General features: G+C 43.8%; 1 protein-coding gene across 2 annotated transcripts; it reads left to right on the forward strand.

Moving 5' to 3' along the window:
* The first annotated feature begins 6508 nt into the window (after window positions 1-6508).
* LOC142803938 (uncharacterized) lies at window positions 6509-17929 on the forward strand. 2 transcript variants are annotated; one of them, XM_075890273.1, is made up of 5 exons: window positions 6509-6873; window positions 11863-11917; window positions 14072-14160; window positions 17323-17482; window positions 17580-17929. In XM_075890273.1, the coding sequence occupies exons 1-5, from the start codon at window positions 6727-6729 to the stop codon at window positions 17840-17842; spliced, it is 714 nt and encodes a 237-aa protein (XP_075746388.1). In that variant the 5' UTR covers window positions 6509-6726; the 3' UTR covers window positions 17843-17929. The 2 variants fall into 2 exon arrangements, with proteins under 2 accessions (XP_075746388.1, XP_075746389.1); XM_075890274.1 differs by having other exon boundaries at window positions 6734-6873; window positions 11855-11917.
* Window positions 17930-19870: the final 1941 nt, after the last annotated feature.

The following is a 19870-nucleotide window of genomic DNA, read 5'->3' on the forward strand; positions in this document are numbered from 1 at the left end:
CAGCTGAAGGTAGTCATGCTGCTCTTCCATTCAAGTATAGTGTACACTGAGAAAAGATACTGAAGATACACCATCAGCAAATGACAAAAGCAATACAGACAGAGCTTTCTCTTATAATACAAAAAGTCTTTAGCTGAGGAGGCAAATAAGTCATTGGCACACAATAAGTGCACAAAAAAAAAAGCTGTCGCACGAGGCTGTCAGCGCAAAAATACAGTAGACTGAAGAAGGGAAAACCCATAGCAAAAGTTACCATACTCCTGAGTTCTTGCTTTGCGTGCAAATGAAGCTAGCGTGAAGTTGAACACTAGATTAAAGCACCACAATCAAAATCTGGAAGTCAATGCTTTAGGAATAATACAAAGTACTGAAGAAGCATGCAAAGAGCATTCCTGTGAAGGCAAATATAAAAAAAGACTGAAAGCTTTGTGGCCCTGAACAAGACAACACCACAACCAATCGAAGAGCCGTTCGGACACACCAGCAGTTCTGGCCAACACTAAAAAGTCACAAAAACATACCTTTAATGCCTTTTTTACAAGAGAACTTCAAAAGAAATGTGCATACACCAATGCCAGAAGTATCGATAGAAGCTATTACTCATATTCAGCTCTTCATTGAAACACTGACAGAAGATACTTGTACCTGGATGCTTAATTACTTTGGCACAACTCAAGAGCGTCGACGCCAAGTGGCAAAAAAATTATGATGGAAGACTACAATGTGATCAAATGCACACGTCAACCACCAACCAAGGTCCTATGCTAGAGTGAATATCACAAAAAGTCTTGAACGCCTAATGTCACTGGCTCATACTCAGCGTTCTCAATCAAAATCTTGACCTCCCACACAGCATATTATTTACACAACCTGCCACCTCTCACCATGTCATGAAACAAGCTCGAGTATACACAAACCCTCCTCACTGTTAGGTAGTTAGATAGCTCCACTAGTGCTTCACTCTCGGAACACATAGACCAGGGCCGTAACTAGACGGGCAGTGAGGAGGTTCTGAGCCCCTGAAGTATTTTCATGCTCTGACTTTTCGTCAACAATAGCTTAATATGGGCAAGTTGGTTCATCGTGGTTGTGTTCTAGTAACAGTGAGAGAAGTTCAAGAAGAGACAAAAAGGACAGGAAAGAGCGCTGACTGCCAACTAAATTTTATTGAAGGTACTACGCCAACTTTTTTACAGAGTACAAGAACAGTGCTCATGCACAACGACACATGTGAGACCATAATAATATAATCTTAACTGAGGAAAGAATACTCTCTCTCCGAATGGATGAGTGAAGGTATACTGATGCACTGATCCATGGCCTTCCTGACAAGAAAATGCTTTCACAGTCTCTCTTTCATTTCTTGTTCTTGCTTTTTTCAAAAACAGTGTTTTATGAAACATAGAACTGCACTTACATTCTTTACAGTGTATGGCCATGCGACTACCATAGCCATTCTTAACATTTTAAGCATGCTGTCTTGCTCAAACATTGGGGCATTGCCCAGTTTGTCTTATGTTTGCGTTTCCACGTGTCAATAGTATCTCATACACAACATTAAATTGGCATTCAGTATACCTATTCTCGTGACGAATGGTGAAATAATGGCTATTCCTGTTGCTTCTTAGTACACACACTTTTGAAAACTTGCAAGGGATGGCAAATAACAAGATTGTGAAACACCTTATGTACGTACGGTATAGCATGCAAAGATCTTTGGTCATTCTGTTTTTATTTTGGTCCTGTTTTGTTTAACTTAACTTTCTGCAGGAGGGTTTAGCACACGGGTGCGATGGTGCTGTTGGGATATCCAGCATCCTTTAGTCTTTTAATCTGGTTTTTAAGGCTTACCTCATCCTTGTGCTCACATGACTTCTGAAGGGTGGCCTCAATGCATGTGGTGGCAATTCCTCTGTGTAAATTGTGTAAATGTGTAATTATGTGTTATGATGTACTAAAAAAGATGTCCCAAGAATCAGAATAAGTGACAGTAGTCAAAGTTTTTGTCACTGCCTTTATACAAATACCAGTTTATTTGTTGCCTCCTGCAGTATTTTAGGGCCTCTTATATAGATAGGAGGTTTTCTCACTTTTATTACATTTTTGTATTGATGATGCTAATGCTCAGGAGGTAGAATGTCGTTATGTTCTTTCTGATAACTTCTAGCTTCTGAGCAAAGATAATTTCCAAAACCACGATATATTAATGAGAAGCAAATTTTGAACATCTGGTGTTCTTTAACATCTTCACTTGTTTGCAGCGCAACACCAGAAACACAGGACAGGGAAGGAGCAAAAGAGAAAGAAAAGACGGCGCCGACTCTGAAAAAGATGGCACTGACATCATGACACGCACATGTCGTGATGTAAGCTGCCCAAAGAGTGGCCTCCCGTGAGAATAGTGAAGAATTGGGAATAGGATCTACCAGTAAGGGCTTTGTGTGCAATTCACAAACAGTGAAAAAGATCCACCAGGGGTGAACCACAGGTACATGGTGCACTCTGGTTGAGAGAGAGCAGAGTAAAACAGATGTGCCAGACAGGAGATTATAAATGGTTTTGTCTGGAGCTGGTGCCAGACCGAGCTCTGATTAAGCGTAAGGGAGTATTGAGCGCCAGGCCAATCTGATCCCATTCCTGTGATGGGGTGCAATGTGATGACAGGTGCGAATTCCATTTTCTTTTTTTTCCATGGGTTTAGGGAAATAATTTTTTAGGGATCAGATGAAAATACCTCCGACATACATAATAACATGCTTATTCCTGGGCGTAGTCATGCCTAGCCACCAGATTGGGAGAAAAAGGAATGTTTCCCGAAATATGCGATAAAGTGCTTGGTGCTACGCCTTGACGGAAGTATTGATAAGTGCTTTGGAAATCGGTACGCCATTTCTGTAATCGTTAAATATGCAACTGCATGTGCCACTGCTAGGGATAGCGTGACACTCCCAGCCATTTCGGGGTAAGCCGTTTCAATCTACATGAAGATGTTAATGAGCCCGTTCTCCATCACAGCAGTAGCTGTGGTCATTCCTTCAACTAGGCCTACTGCAGCGCCAACTAAACGTCTGCATGAATTTAGCGCTAGTACCGTACATAATAATCAGCACATGCCTTGGGTTCACTTCGATGGTGTTGTGAATTCATCTTGCGTGACAATGGTTTAAGTTGCATACGTGCCTTAATCATTATTGCAATAGGAGACCATGATTTATCGTCACGCATGGTGTTGCTTAGCTCGATCCTCAGTGTTCGAAGCAGGTTCCGCCTTGTGAGTGCATGAGAGAGGCACAAGAGTTGATTTCTGCTCTGTGTTTCTATAATTCCCTAGCCTGTATTATACAGGAAGCGGATAGTGCTGGTGTGCGTCAGCTGCCTCGGTGCGCTCTCAACCGCCTGCCTGGTAAGACTGATAGCTCATTCTATCAGCGCCTTGTCGTACTCCCTCCTCACACTGCGACATGTCCTCCACTTGGAGGACATGATGACGGAACAAGATGATACGAAGCCCAAAACCGCAATGTTTGCAAGCCACAACCCGAGCAAACAATTCAACGGTGAGGCCAGAAAATCTACCTGACTAGGCCTGGAGCAACAAGCCAGAGAGCATATTCTTGGCTGGATAAATGGATGGATGTGGCCGTACCCTTTAGATCGGGCGGCGGCTAACGTCACCTAGCCGTAATGCTTAGTGAGCTAACCACTAGAAGTTGGACGGGTACTTTGAAGTGAAGGGTTTAATTTTCAATCGTGCCTTGACTTTAGCCACCAATCAGATAACCTCCTTCTAGTTAAGTCTACCCGCTTAAAGTCTATTTTGCCCTCCCTGTCCCTAAACACCAGTGCTTTGAAAAACTCTGCGCCATCATCTTGAACTATAAGGTGAAGCCCTTTACAGAGCATTGTCAAGTGTTCGGCAGTTTTTTCTTTCTTTTCGCATGCACTGCATATTGTGTCTACCTCTTCATATTTGGCCCGATATGTCTTGGTTCGCAATACTCTCGTCCTGGCCTCAAACAGTAGAGAACTACCCTGAGTATTATCACAGATTCTTTCTTTGGCAATTTCCTGCTTAAAAGTTCGATAGATCTCTAGTGCGAACTTCTTAATCATGCCAATTCTCCACAGGTCAGTCTCCGTTTCCTGCAGTTCCTTTTTAACCGATAGTTCTTTCTGGTTTGGCCACCTGCTGTTTTCTAAGTATTTACCAGTCAATTTCCTGGTTCGCTTCCTCCATTTTGTATTGACATTCTTCATGTACAAGTAGCTGAAAACCTTCATAGCCCAATGCTCCTCCCCCATTTCTCTCAATCGCTTCTCAAATTTTATCTTGCTGCTAGCTTCCCTGCCATCAAATGATGTCCATCCCATATCACCTTGTACTCCCTGGTTTGGTGTATTCCCGTGAGCTCCTAAAGCAAGCCTACATATTTCACGTTGTCTAATTTCTAATCTTGCTTGAACTTCAGACCTCATGCACAAGACCGCGTTGAAGAACGTCAGCCCAGGAACCATGACCCCTTTCCATATTCCTCTCACAACATTAAACCTATTGTAATTCCACAGTGCCCTATTTTTCATCACTGCTGCATTCCTGTTATCTTTAGTCGTCACGCATATTTCGTGTTCCCTCAGGTACTCGGTCCCATTGCTTATCCATACGCCCAGTTATTTGTATTTATCTGTTATCTCTAGCGTGACTTCCTGTATTCTAAGCTCACTACCTTTGTTATCATTAAAAATCATGACTACTGATTTTTCCTAACTGAATCTAAAATCTAACCTATCTCCCTCATTACCGCAGATGTCCATCAACCTCTGCAAATCTTCCTTGTTGTCGGCCATTAGCACTATATCATCTGCGTAGATTAATGCTGGTAGTGCCTGATCAATGAGTTTTCCTTGTTTGACTAAAGATAGGTTGAAGCCAAGTCCCCTTGCCTCTAATTTGGCCTCTAATCTTTGTAGGTACATCATGAATAAGAAGGGTGACAGTGGGCACTCCTGCCTAAGTCCACGTTTCACCACTGTGGGCTTGGATACCTGTTTTTCCTACTTTTTAACTACCTTGTTAGTTTTATAGATTTCCTTTAAACGATTAGTGACTCCATCTTTTACACCCAGTGTGTCTAGTATTCCCCACAAGTCCTCTTGAACCACGCTATTGTACGCTCCCTTGAATTTCTGCAGGCCGGTAGGAAGCTTCACAGCGCAGCGCCTGATCTTGTGAAACGGCGCAGCCATGCAGGCAGGGCATTCAATTCCCTCCCTATTTTTTGTATACTACTGTCCTTGTGTACATCGTAGAACACATAACAGTAATGATAGCAAACAGATCATTGATTTGGGTAGGCTTGGTGTTTTTATTTAAAATGGAACAACAAGGAAGCTGCTGAAGCTCGTGCTTGTATACAGCTGCTTTATATGGAGATGAAAATTTAACGAAAAAAAAATGTAATGATAAACAGTAGGCTCATAACAAACAACATTTCTCTGAGGGTGCATGGAATATATGTCCCATGCAAGGCTATGCATTGCAGTCCTTACTGCATTAATTATACACACGTACTGCAGGGCATGCAAGTGTATGCAGACACACGCTGACGAAATGACATTTTTTGCTACATACAAACGTGCACCGCACCAATTAAGACGCACGTGTTTGTATAGCCAGGGAACACTCGTGAATATTGATGAAATCACACAGCTCGCTTACAGTATAAAACAAACACAATTGCGAACAATAAAATGCGACGCTGTTTAAAGAGGCGGACCCAGGTTACGAGGAGAATTATCAGTATGGCATACACACCACGTGTCAAGCTTTTGCAACATCTAAAGAGACTAAATATGGAAAGTTGCCTTTGTAAGTTAACATGACAGTACCAAATGGAGAAGCCACACGAGAGAACAATTCATCGTGGGCTAAAGAATCTGTTTTAAATATTATACACAGCTTTGCAAGATAATATCGACGAGTTTTACTCGTCTAGGTGTGGGAGGTGTAGGCCTGATAAAATGCGATGTTGCTTCAGAGCCTTTCTTTCGTAATATTGCAATTTAATTCAACTCTTTCAAACGCGGCACCGTAAATTTCTACTGGGTGCTCGAACACGCCAAGCAGGTCGCGGGGCAAAATCTTTGTAACATTCTATTACCGAAACAGCGATACTAGCAATGCTTGAGCTGCACTTGCTGTTTTCTAAATTGTAACCTCCTCAATCTCATCACTGTGATCAGGAAACAGAGAGGAAAAGTACAGCAGTAGTACGTAGAGAAAAATTCAATTTCAAGCCCTTTAGCAATATCATCTAAACAAACTGCCATTTCACTGTTGAATTCTCGATGGAAACAAACAGCTGATCAGGGACGCAAGCTTGGCTTGGCACTGGCTTGGCCGTTCATACAGAGCCAAAAGCCGCTGCAGGAAACTGAATTGCGGATCGTATTGAGACAAAATATTTTATACATTTTTGTTTTCTTTGTTTCATTTTTCTAATTGCTCTTGTGATGGCGTGGACCGCGCTTCGTGATCTAATGTACCGGCGCACTGTTTTTAAGTTTAGTATGGCGCACGATAATACATGATTGCGTGCTTTAATTTAAAAAGGTTCGCGAGTATGGCAGCAACACTGCAATGTCGGGAAGAGGCACGGGGAAGAGGATAGTAGTAGAACCAGTAGCAGCTGCATGCCCGGGTGGAGCGGCTGATGCCGGGATAGAGGAATGTCAACCCGATGCCTTTTGTGTTGGCCGTTCTGGCAGTTCCGCCGACTTTATAGAAAGAGACGACCCCGTCGCTTGTCCTCTTCTCTTTTCCTTCGGGCATCAGCGACAACATTGACGGACGACGTGTTCGACTTCACCGTGCACGTGAGTATAGGTTGGTTTTTCATTCGAGTGAATTCTTGTTCAGATTTGCAACTTGTCGACTTCATCCTGATCACCTGTCACCGGCAATAAGTCACATACGTGTGATATTTAGGTGAAATAAATGATAATGCACATTTTCTGCTCCATTTGCGTGACTTAGCTACACCAGGACATGAGGTAAAGCCTTTGTCGCCTAGCCACTAGCAGGCAAGATCGATCACTCGCATCCTTCAGTTCACGAATCAACGCGCCTGCCTTAAAATTAGCTAGCTGCTCGCAAAGAAATCATACCGAGGCAATTTTCTTTTCTGTGAACGATGCACCGTAGATTTGTCTTGAATAACAAAAAAAAAACTTGAAAAATAAATGTCGCGACCTTTTAGAAAGCGCCGTGCCTAAGAGCTAGACGCGGCATTTTGTAAAAAGGCTCATTAAATTCGGTATGTTTTCGTAGTTTCTGCTTGAAATTATTATTGTCTATGAATTTCATGGCCCAATCTTTTGCTTTGGCTGAAAATCTTGGCGGCAAAAACTTTGTTCAGTGTCCCTTTAAGGGCAGGTGTAGATGCCATCATTTCAGTCGCAAATCTTTTTGCTAGTCGGTCGGCTGGTTAACAATAAGGGTACTAACTAGAGTTACAGATTTCATCAGCAACACATCGTCATGGCTTCATCAGATGCTGCATTATATACATTCTATCCTCGTTTTTAAATAGGTGTACCGTATGGTCCACTGTTACAGGAAACAAGCGAGCTCATGGACAGTGAGCCATGTGGTGCTAACTGGCAGCGAGGCTTGTGAATGGGACGCATGCGCATAGAATCGGGGTGCGCCCAGTTTTGTCTGCGATTTCTCCGCCTGCACGCATGACAGCATTGGAAAGCGCATCCGTATTTTAGCTGCGCAATTTATCTAGCCCAGTGCCTCCTGCTTCAGGGATTTCCTGTGAGCACAAAAAATGCATGATTTTAATCGTTGCTGCAGTGTTTTGCAAGTTGTCACCGTAAAGCACATCATATTTTTCGCATAATGCTCGCTGCAACTAGCAAGTTTCGATGACTCAAAATGCTGTTCAGGTCTGATGTAGCAAACATTTTAAGCTCGTCCTCGTGACCATGAAATATTGGTTTATTAAATAATGGAAGGAAGAGTTGGTATCAGTTGATTTACAGTGTGAAAATGAAAAGTGCGAAGGACCGTGCCTCGCAAGTAAGCCCCGAGAGCATGAGCAGAGAAGTAGCAGATGAGGATGCTCATGCGCTGCATTTCCAAATCTCACCAGCACTAATGCTTGACGGACTGCTGGCCACGCACTAGCGTGTTCTTTCTGAAACAGGACTTTGGCCCTGTAAGCAAGTTCTCGAAGGGCATAAGTAAAACGTAGAATGGGCCCCCTAAATGCACCCATCCTTGAACCATTGGGCTTATGAATTAGTGCCCCTTTCAAAATACAACTATTCTGAGCTATGAATTGTGACAGAACAGTGCACGAAGTTTATAAATGGGAAAAAAGTCTTTAAATGTCCCCTTTATACATAGTGTTCTTGTGATGTCACTTCTGCCGTTGTCGCCCTCTCCCGCCATGCCCGGGTAACTCCCTGGGTACCTACGGCAGTTCACGTGCTGCAGTGCGGTTTGTTGGGGGCTCGTCATCTGTTGCTGTGAACGATGTGGAAGCATTGTGGTTTTTTGTTGTCTTACTTTAACGAGCTCATTGGATTAGGAAGGGCTCGCTCGTTCACTCGATACAAGACCAGATAATCAAGATGTGCGACACATATACCAGTCACGGCGTACACCGGCTGCCCGCCACAACCTATGAGGGCCTATTATCTTGCTTTCACTACAAATTGCCTGGCCCAAAAACAAGTGAACAAGTGAAAGCTCAGAATTTCTCGAGCCGCAATTTTAAGAGTGGATGTGCGAAGCGCAGCTGCTCCCATCGAAAACTAGTCGTGCAGAGCTAGGCAAGTTTACAAGAGATATAATATTATGAATATATTGTCACGGCCTATGCCACCAAAGTAGCAATGCCCCCCCCCCCCCCCCCCCAAAGTGTTTTAAACAGTGCTGATGTTGAGCTTGAGCCTCTTTGATTGCAATTTGTGGAAATAGTCGAGGAAAATATTATACAAGGCAGATAGCGACTTTGCGTGGTGTGTGCCGCGGTAATGCCAGTCATCACTTTATTTTTCGCGTATGCTTTAACACACTTTTCACTTTGTATTTTGCTTTTGTTGTACGCTAATGTACAGTGGAGTCACTGAACATGATAGAGACCGTGTATGGAATTAATTGACTAATTAAAAAAAATCGTGACGCCTAACTTGAACCGATCGGCTATACTTCAAGGTGAACTAATATTGTTTCCCATTCTTTATAGTTTGTTTGAATGAAATACCAAATCTCCTCGATCGCCATCACGATTTTAACCGCCTTCCTCGCCATCATGATTTTAACTGCGGACAAGTTTGTATGTACAGTATCTTGGTAAGCTATATCTGTTTGCAGGTAAATACTTGGCTATGGCACTTACCCGTAATGAAGTTGCACCTGAAGATGCAAATATTGCAAAGTTTCTTCAAGTAGCTTTTGTTAATCTGCACCAGCCAAATACGCTGGTACTTTTAGGAAAATCGGAATGTGCGTTCTCAATTTCAGGTTATAACTTTCAGCGAAGAAACACCCTAAGCTCTGCTCCCTCTGCGTGGACTACTAAATCAACTTGCCTCACTAGCAGCTCATAATTTCTCAAACTTGCATCGTGAGGCAAAACTAAACGGGTGCAAGCACGAGGAGACAACATGGCAGTTGTAGGCGATAGATTCGGTTGGTGCCCGGGCATGTTGGTGGCGCATTTCGGAAGTGACGAAAAGGCGCTGCGAGATGCACGTGCACACTTTGTATAGTTGCTGTATTGGACAGCAAACTTTTTTTCTTATCTGAGCAGTTTTACCAAAGGAAGCTTCATCATATGGCGTGATAAATGAAGCGAATCCACAGGTTGAACCACATCATAGCCTCGCTGTGCTTTTGTACTTTTTTTAGCTCGCAAAATTTATTTGTACATATAAGTGACAACTTGCCAGTAATAAGGCAGCACTTGTTTCTTTACCATATGATCATCTCCGGTGTGCTGCTGCCTCAATATTTCAAATTCTAAGCATTTACACCATTGTATGCTAACTTTTCCTTCAAAGTGAGACAAGCCACATGTGTATCGTAGATCAACAAGCATGCCAGTTTTACGTACTTGCAAGGTAAACATCAGAAATGCACAGTTGATCAAAAATACTAGTTTAATGGTGCATCTACATAGCAAAGCACCTGTGGCACCTCGGGAACAAGATAATGCCACGTATGTTACAAGAGATAATTAAAAAAGACAGGGGACGTTCCGTGAACAAATAGAAACAAAAATAAAATTGCACGTGGCAGCGAGCGAAGGCGGCAAGGGGGGGGGAGCCCGTGGGACTTCAGCGGATGAACGTAAGGTGTGTGTTTAATATGTGGAAGAAAAAAAAAATTCAAAATTTTGGCGACTGAAATGAGGGTGACTTAGTGAGTGCGCTCATGACGAGAGTAAACACGGTTATTATTATTTTTTTTTTAAATCTCTTTTGAAAGCCACAAAAAATCTGTATGTGGTGCAGCCTAACAGAAGGTCCGTGAAGGCAAATTATGAATTCGTCGTTGTACAAAGGCCTTTTTTTTTTTCATGCGCACCATTCCCGCCGCGGTGGTCTAGTGGCTAAGGTACTCGGCTGCTGACCCGCAGGGCGCGAGTTCGAATCACGGCTGCGGCGGCTGCATTTCCGATGGAGGCGGGAATGTTGTGGGCCCGTGTGCTCAGATTTAGGTGCACGTTAAAGAACCCCAGGTGGTCTAAATTTCCGGAGCCCTCCACTACGGCGTCTATCATAATCATATAGTGGTTTTGGGACGTTAAACCCCACATATCAATCAATCAATCATGCGCACCATAAATAGTGCTCAAAATTTAATTGCATATGTTGTTTTCATCCTCGCTGTATTCCGTGCTGTTTATGATGTAAAAAAAAAAAGTAGCACGCTGAAGTGGTGCTGTTTTTGGCAACAGTTGAAAATGGCGGGGTGCATGAATGCGGAATACTGCCGCTTACACTCAAATCACTCTTGTGGTCACCTCCCACTGTTTGCAGCATGTGTTGTGTATACACAGCTGCATATTTCCTAGCTAGAAAAATTTGATTTTAGGTGTTTCACGCCATTTTCCATGTAACTATTCCACAATTGCACACACTGATCAGCAGGCTTTCAATTGCGCTGAAGGACACAGGTGCCATAAAATTCATAGTCGATTCTTTCAAGAAACTGTATGTAAAGGCTGAAGCTTCATGCGTACATACACACACACATACCATATTGTTTTTTGTACTTTATGAAAGCTGCGAAGGTCTCATGTGCCTCCAAGCGTAACCTGTCTTATTTATTCTCCATCACCGCAAAAGTTTTGTGAGTTTCAAATAAAAGTAGTTTGCGCATGGCCACTTTTGGGTAATTTTTTTGTGTAGGTGTTATTTGAGCAGCCTACAGTGTTTACTTTATAAGCCTGTATGTATATGTTGCATTATAAGGATGCAGAATGTGTGTAGCTGTACAATATAGATGAAGTGTAAAAATTAAGTGTGTCTATTGTAGTGTTCTTGCAACCAATCTTACCCCCGTATTCTAGAACGTCCCTCCACTCAACGCTTCACCTTCACTTGAGATGGCTGATGGGAGCGCCGTCTCTAAGCAGAGAAAATTGCTGCATGTCAGCAATAATCTGCTGTGATTCTCGAGTAGCGCAGCGTCGCTTTCAAACGAGCAGCGGCACAGTGCTCAACTCTGTCAAGTGAAGGGTGAAAGTCGAGTCGGGGAGCGTTTATGAATATGGGGGTTAGTTTTGTTGTCTTGTTAACCTGCCATTAACACTGGATTGATGCTACTTTGCTCTAGCTGTACAGTGCTCTCCAAGGCTCAAGGAGGCACCGCACGGGGAAGGCTCGGAGCAAATCATGCGTGAGTTTCCTTTCATTGTTACACTATGCATGTATTAAGTGATAGACTTTAATGTATGCTATTTGTATTGTGCAAGTTTTTGGGGACATACAACTTCCAACACTTATATGTTCTGACGAAAATCACGCAAGAATGAGAGAAGCTTGTGCAAAAATTATGCAAGAGTGTAAGAAGCTTTTGCAGAAGTCTGTGAAATGAAGTTTTGAAGTTTTGTGGCAATGTGTCATTGTACAGTGGTCAACAGTCTTGCTCAGCATGCTTGACTGCAGGGCTCCCGGCTGCACAGGCGCATCTACGGAGTGCCTGATGCATGATGGGCCAAATGTCAGCCTGCACACTGGTGCCTCTTATCCCCGTTTGTCTGTTACATCAGTGTCTCTTGTAAAGGGGATCAACTGTGCTACCTTTTTTTTTTCGAATGTAATGAGTTCTTTTTCCAGATTATTGTTGTTTTAAGGTAGAGCCTCACATTTCTATCAAATACTGAAGATTCTATTTTTCCTTCTAGATGCTATAAAGTCACTCCTTGTGTTACAATAGAGTGAACACTGTTATGAGAAAAGCTACTTTATGGAGTTAACTCACTCCATATTGACTTAACACGCAGAATTGGTGAAAACTACACTCCATTCCAGCTGCATTAGGAATAATATTCATTTGCATACTTCTGTTTCTTTTGTTTGTTTGTTGGCTGGAGGTTTGGAGTATAGGGTGGCCAGAGGGCACTGTGTAGTCTTTCTTCATCTTCCCAATTTTGTGAACATCAATTGATAGCCGTATGGGAAGCAGCCAGCATGCTGAAACAGCGGTGCAAGCATGCAAGATGTTCACCATTGCATGCAGTCAGTTGCTGTGAGCAACCTACTGCATACAATTAACTGCGAGTGGTGAACTAACGCTGCACTATGTGTGCCTCCTGGAAAGCTGCAATGGTCAAGTGCCACAATCGTATAGTAACATGGATAATATCGCAATTTGTTTGTTGAATAATTTTGCAACAGAATCAATGGAGTTTTGGATAAATTTGTGTATCTGCCTGGTTCATCAAAGCTACAGAGTCAAATGCGGTATATACTCGCGTATTATGTGTACTTTTTTTGTCAATCCGGTCATGTGCGAAGCTAGTAGGAATCGCCGGCCTAAAAGCTCAACTGGGAATATATGTTGCAGGCGCTGTCACAGCTGTCTCAAAGCGGATTGTCATTTGTTTGCTAAGCCTGTTCAAATGCCCCCATTTTCTTGAAGTTCTTCCGAACAGTGCTCACAAAACCAGTTCCCACGACAGGGTTATACCAGAGAACATAAGTACTCTCCAATAATTGTCGGGAACCCAACGTAAAGTAAGATGCAGACAAGGAAGCGCGATGCCAACACAGTGCTGTGTGTGTCGCCCTTCATGTGTGTGTGTGTCCATTCCTTGTCCCAGTCTTCTATTGCGTTGTGTTCCCTCCGATATCTAACCAACACACCCAAGCTTCTATGCCAAGTCTTATTCAACGCACTCTTCTGCTGGCTCCCATACTGAATATTGCATGTCGAAGAACTCCACGCTGAGGTGCTTAGCGGTAGCACGGTTTCAGTTTTCTTCGGTAAGCTTTATAACAGCAATCTGCCTCTTATATAATTATATTAGCCTATCACAAGGAACGGTAAAAACGCAATGGCCGGATGGCGAAACCGAAAAAAAAAATGAGTGCGAAAACCTGCCTCATCTAGTTGATGTGACAGGTCCTTGCACGCGTTCAACATCTGTGCTGTGTCTCGGGAATACATTCTTGCCGTGGAAGAGGTGGGAAGATAGGAGGCAAACCTTTAGGCATTTCGGACTACACATAAACAGGTTTCAGTTTTCAAGTTCGATATTCTAGGGAAAGCATAAAAGTTCATGGAAGAAGGGACCTTGCACTCAGTCCATTTTGTGTAAGACTGCACTCGCCTGCTCGACAAGAGATGTGCCTGACCAGAGCATCATGAAGTCAAATGTGTCTGTGTGTGTGCTGGCAAGGTGGCTCGGACTGGTTGGGGAGGGCAAAGTATGCGAGCAAAAAGTTTCTTGCATGTAGTAAAGCAGGCTGGCTAATTATACTGGTGAGCAAATTATGTGAGGATGCAAATTGTGCGAGTAAATATGGTATGTACTCTTGTATGTTTCAGCTCTATTGCTACGGATCCTGCGGATCCAACTTGGCATCCGGCAGCAACAAAGACAGGTTCTGCAGGAGGTGCGACAGCTGAAGCACAAGGTACGGCTCTTGTCCGTGCCTCAGCACGCCCAGCCAGCACAGCGCCCCTCTGACCTTCCCGGCTGCCTGCTGGTACAATTGGAGAAATGGAGGCAGCAGAGGCAGCTACGCAGAGTAAAGCTGTGGCTGCGGCTTTGGTGTATATTTCTTGATTTTTAATATGCCTATGTAACATGCAGAAATTTAGTACTGCTTTAAGATACTGTGTTTCGGGAAACAAACTAGTCAGGTTATCTCATGAGCCACTGTACTACAGTCGAATATGAATAATTCGTACTCAAAGATGCCAGAAAATTTGTTCAAATTAAAAGTAGTTCAAAATAATGAAAGTTACCGTAATTACTTGAATCTAACACGCACCTTTTTTCCGGTTAAGAGAGTTCATAAATCGCATGTGCGTTAGAATCGAGTACCAAAAAAAAATGAATATGGTCATTCTATATCCATCGCCACTTACAAAATGGCCGCCCCCTACGTGCGTCGGTATGGCGCGTCGGTCATCTCTGCCTATGTGTTTCCCTTGCGCGGCACTTCATACGTGTGCTGAGGAGTTCATCATCTTGTAGTACATTAGCATCGACCGCATGGTAGGGCCGACTCCAAAAACTCGATGAGTGCACCACAATGCTGCTTCTAAAAGAAAAGTCGTCGCGTGTGCCGGAACGGACTGAAATCGGGCCGCATCGCGGTCATTCGGAGTTCCCGAAACGTGCGTGCGGGACTGGCGGAAACAAAAGCAGAATATTGTCGACAGCAAAGATTCACGCAAAGGCTTCAGTGGACCACAGCAGGGTCGGTTTCCACAAATTGAACAGCTGCTCGGCGAGTATGTGAATAAGCAGTGAGCGGCACAGCGGCCCGTGACGACAGAACTGCTCCAAGTGCAGGCTATGCAGTTAGCCTTAGAAAAAGGGCTAATGCAGAGCCATTTTTAAGCGAGCAGGTGCTGGCTAACGAACTTTATGAAGAGAAAAGGCTTTTCCCTCCGAAGGCGAACGGGCATTTGCCGGAAGTTGCCGGAGGAGTACGAAGAAAAGCTTCAGAGTCTTCAGAGGTTCCTCCTAAACTTGCGGCACAACAACGGCTACCTGCTTGGGCAAATCGGGAATGCCGATCACACGCCTCTTTACTTCGACATGCCTGGTACCACAACCGTCTAGGAGAAGGGGGCGAAGCAAGTTTGTGTACTGACATCGGGCCACGGTAAAACTAGAGTGACAGCAATGCTCTGTTGCACGTCAGATAGGCATAAGCTTCCCCCGTTTCATATTTAAACAGAAGACGCTCTCAAAAAGAGTCGCTTTCGCGAGTGGTGTGATCAAGCGGGCCAACGAGAAAAAAGGGTGTGATTGTCAACCGATGTCTTAGTTTTTTTTTTTTGTCGTGGAAACCGGGCGCGCGTTACAATCGAGGGCGCGATAGAATAGAGTAAATACGGTAAACGAGCGGAGGGCTCACCATGCAGTGATGCATGTGCATGGAGAAGTTTTATTCACAAATTACAGGACATCCGTCATTAATTAAAGTAGTCAATACATGTCTGTACACGTTGGCCTTGCAACGAGTCAACAAGTTTTGCGTGCAGTTTGCAAAGCATTTGTACTTCGGCTTCAGTATTCTCCTGGCAAAAGAAGTTGCGCGCGGCAATGTCCAGTGCTGACACTCTTCGAAGACAACTGTGTTTCCACTGTTACCATCTGCGCTGCAGCCGGAGCGTGGCCAGCGCATGATGAGAATGGAGGAGCGTCTCCACCTGGAGAAAAGCAGATCGGCATTCGAGAAAGAAACACTCCACGGCAGCTTTTTTTTTTTTTCTCTCTTCATGCGCGGTGTTGAAAGGAGAAGAGTCTCTACATAGCAGGAACGAAAAACAGGGAAGCGTGACACCGGCGCGTTGCAGATCGGCATGAGAGAGCCAACTCTCTGCGACAGCTTTTTTTCCCCTCTTTCTCTTCATGCGCAGTGTTAAGAGGAGAAGGGTCTCTACGTGGCAGGGACGGAAAAAGCCGAAGCGGGGCACAGGAATGTCGCAGATTGGCATTTGGCAAACATTCCACCGCAGTCTTTTCTTTCCTTTTCTTCATTTTCTTCTTCAAGCACAGCGATGAGGTGTCTGAAGTGCCACCGCAGGATTGGGCGGGGTGCTGAGAGCGTTTTCGGAGCGCGGTATATGTTTGATAGGACCACAGCGTCAGTTCGAATTAAGTGTGTTGGAATTAATGAGATTCGACTGTATTTACTATAGTCTGTGAAGTCCGAGTGAACTGTCCTAAGCTAGCAGACGATGTAGGCGGCATCGTGTGTTTGATGGGCAGTGACTAGCAATAGCCTGCTTAAAACAGACATTCAGTAATTTTGTTCATTTATCACCCTATTTCGTGTCCGCTGCGGCTCTCTCTACTTTGAGCTACAGTTCACCCTGCCTTGTGTTAGCCGATTACTTACTTTTTTAAAAATCTAACATGCACCCAATTTCGCAGTGTGAAGAAAAATGCACCTTTGTTTATTGTAATGAGATTTCTATAGCGACATGCCTCTTTGTTGGCTATCACAGAAAAATATAAACAGCAAATGGTGCGACCATCTAGTGCGACCTTTATTTTTCTATCAGTTTCATCTATGACCAAGATTTGGTCGCTCTAAGGTTGCCTCTTAGTACACCTTGATCATGTTCATTTATCTTGTTGTTCTCTGCTTACAATGCATTGATTAAAAACATGTCCAAGCTTCTTTTTGAATTCCACATATTTTATCGTTTTTCACCTGTAGAAGCTACTCCTGGTCAACATTCAGGCAAAGACATTGTAACCTCGAAGAAACGTGTATTGGAATTTGAGCACTGTACAAAGTAATTACACTATTTCATAGCTAGAATCAATATTTATTAAGGGTTATAACAGTGTTGTATTTGATTTCATAACAGCGAAACTGCATTCAGAGAAGGACTCTGAAAGGTTCTCACACTGAGTGTGAGAGGGCTGATGTGGAAACCATTTTAGGTCAAGTGAGTTGAAGTTAGCGTAAAAAAAACAATGAAATGTTGTGATGCCCAAAAATTCAAGTTGTTGTTTTCAGTGTCCTCTTCTTGCAGATTTTTATCATGAAAACATTTCGATGTGCTGTTGCATTCACCCCATCTATGCTTCTTGCATTTTTTTACAGTGCAAGCACCTCCTGCAGATTGGGGGACGTGGCCTCCGAGAAATTGGTGTGAATGCCATGAAGGCTGTATTGGCACATGACGTGCAAGTGCTGTACAGCCTTCATGGCATAAAAGGGAAAAGGGCCTTTGTGAACCTGAGGCTCTGTAGATTAGTGACAGGTTAGACTTGTTCATTGTTTTATGTGTGTGTACCCTTGTGTATTCTCTGTACTGCAGTGCTTCATGTGTACTATGGTATTTCTGTTCTTGTATACAGATGTCATCTGCCAAAAAGCAGGGTGTGACCAGGCGGAGGCCCTCAACTTTATTAAGAGGTGGCTGCCAGGGTCTGGTGATCGCTGTGGGAGCAGGAAGCGGCGCTTCAGAGAAGCATTTGTTGTGGAGCAGCCCGATGATCCCCACTCTCAGAGTGCAGATTATCGGCTGCTCGCGGCAGCTGGCTTCCTGCCCAGCCACAGCAGCCAGGGCCTTGACAGCACCACTGTCACTGTGCCCCCAACGCAACCTGACCTGCAGTAGAGCGGGCCTTTTTTAGTTGTGTATATATATTTTTCAATGTATACATTTTTTGTTGTACCAAATAAATAAAAAAAAACAAAGAATAAATACTCTGCAGACTGTCGGTGGTGCACTGTTCGGCTAGCTTATGCTGATTCGGAAGCACCATCACCATGTTTTAGTTACAAAAAAATGCTCTAAACTATGAATATTCTCGATTACCATGTGGGGGACATATGTGGGGATTGCAAGTGGGGGACATACGCTTTCAACATTTACTTCCTAACGACTTTTTTCGATCTGCTGTACCAAATACCAGTACCAAATAAAGCACTCGCTATTGCAAAAGATACATTGGTAAAAAAATAAACTACACTTCTAGTGTTAGCAAAGGGAATGAGGTATAAAAGATAAAATAGATCGAGTAACTGCTTTCAGTTCTCAGCATTCAATTTTCTGTTGACCCAAGTATACAGGGCTGCAAAGCTACAAGAGCGGGTCATCGAGGCATATTGTTTAAATCTTCCGGTAAGAAAAATTCCCTACTAATAATGGTTACATAATGGCAAGCCAATCAGTAGCCAATATTCGTCGTGCAGGAAACATCGGTGTAATAACGGCATTTGATTGGCTGCAATGTGGCCCTGGATTGGTCCAATGTCGGTCGTACATCCGTAGCCAATGTTCGTCGTGCAGCAAACATCGGCGTAAAAATGGCATGTGATTGGCTGAAATATGGCCCAATGTTGGCCGAACATTGGCAGCTTTGTCGGCAATACGATGGGCCTTCGTCGGCCCAATGTTGGTTGCATACTGGCTAAAACATCGGCAAAACGTCGGCCCATCATTGGCTTGAACGTCGGCCCGACATTGGAAGAAGTTGCACTTCCGACGTCGGTGCCGATGTTAGCCGATGTTGGTCCAAGATTGGTCCAACGGCGGCGTGCTGCCTGGGCAATCGTTGAGGATCGGGGCTTCGCTCTCTTGCGCAAAGGGGGCTTCCAATCAAACCCAGCACCTCCACCAGAATGTAACGGGTGCAAGAGAGGAAAAGTCAAAAACTAGTTTATTATGGGCGAACTTGTGCCCTGAAAATTATGTGCGAAAAGATGGAAGAGTCCGCTAGAGCGTTCCAAAAACAAAAACTGTTCCTCTGCCCACGCACCTTCTTCTTCTTCGCAGCTCCAACCCACACTGGTTCGTGCCTGTGAACAAGAGGCATGAGTCGTGCGGCCCCAAGCAAGAGGGCACACAAGACTGTGGACGCTGATTCTTCATAATGTCGGATATTGTAAACAGTCTCTGTGGCAATATATCCATTATCTGGCCGCCAGATTGTGGATACCCCCTTCCCACATTGAATGAATGAAGGAATGGATAAACTTTATTTGAAGTCCGGCAGCTTTATCGATCAGGTGGGACAGGGGTGAATCCCCTCTTTCCATAATAAATATATTTTAATTTTAAACCATCTGTGATCAGTAGTTATATACAATGTGCATAATAACACTTTATCGAAATTCGGCTTTAGAATAGCTTTATTGCGTGTTCTATGAAATTAAAAGCAGATGGACGATTGTTTGCGCATTTACTGCAAGTACGTGCAAACAGTTTCTGAAAGGAGCCCACCTGTCAACCTCGGCAGGGCTCGCACGCAGGCAACCAAAGCGTGAGCTACCGAACTAGTGAAACTGAAGCTGATAGAGTAATCTATTTTCACAAAGGCATTCACTAATTTTCGAGGGAAGACGTTCTTTCATGAAATAAGTGTTAAGAAACGCAATAGGCTAAGACGAACGTAAGAAACACACATGGCGCTTGAACTGCACTTCCAAGTGTCGTACGAATTCCTTCTGTTCGTCGTGACTTCTCGCACAGTTTGGTCTTCTTTCAGTATGATCCAACTCACCAGACAAATCATAATGTGATCCATGTGTCTTCGGCTCCTGATATGGTTAATCATTATACGGTGACAATCTCTCCACGTGCTCCGCAAGAAAGAAAACGCCTAGGTGATATCAACGGGGCACTAAAGTCAAATAACATTTT

Source organism: Rhipicephalus microplus, chromosome 3 (assembly GCF_043290135.1).
Source record: "Rhipicephalus microplus isolate Deutch F79 chromosome 3, USDA_Rmic, whole genome shotgun sequence".
Taxonomy (NCBI): domain Eukaryota; kingdom Metazoa; phylum Arthropoda; class Arachnida; order Ixodida; family Ixodidae; genus Rhipicephalus; species Rhipicephalus microplus.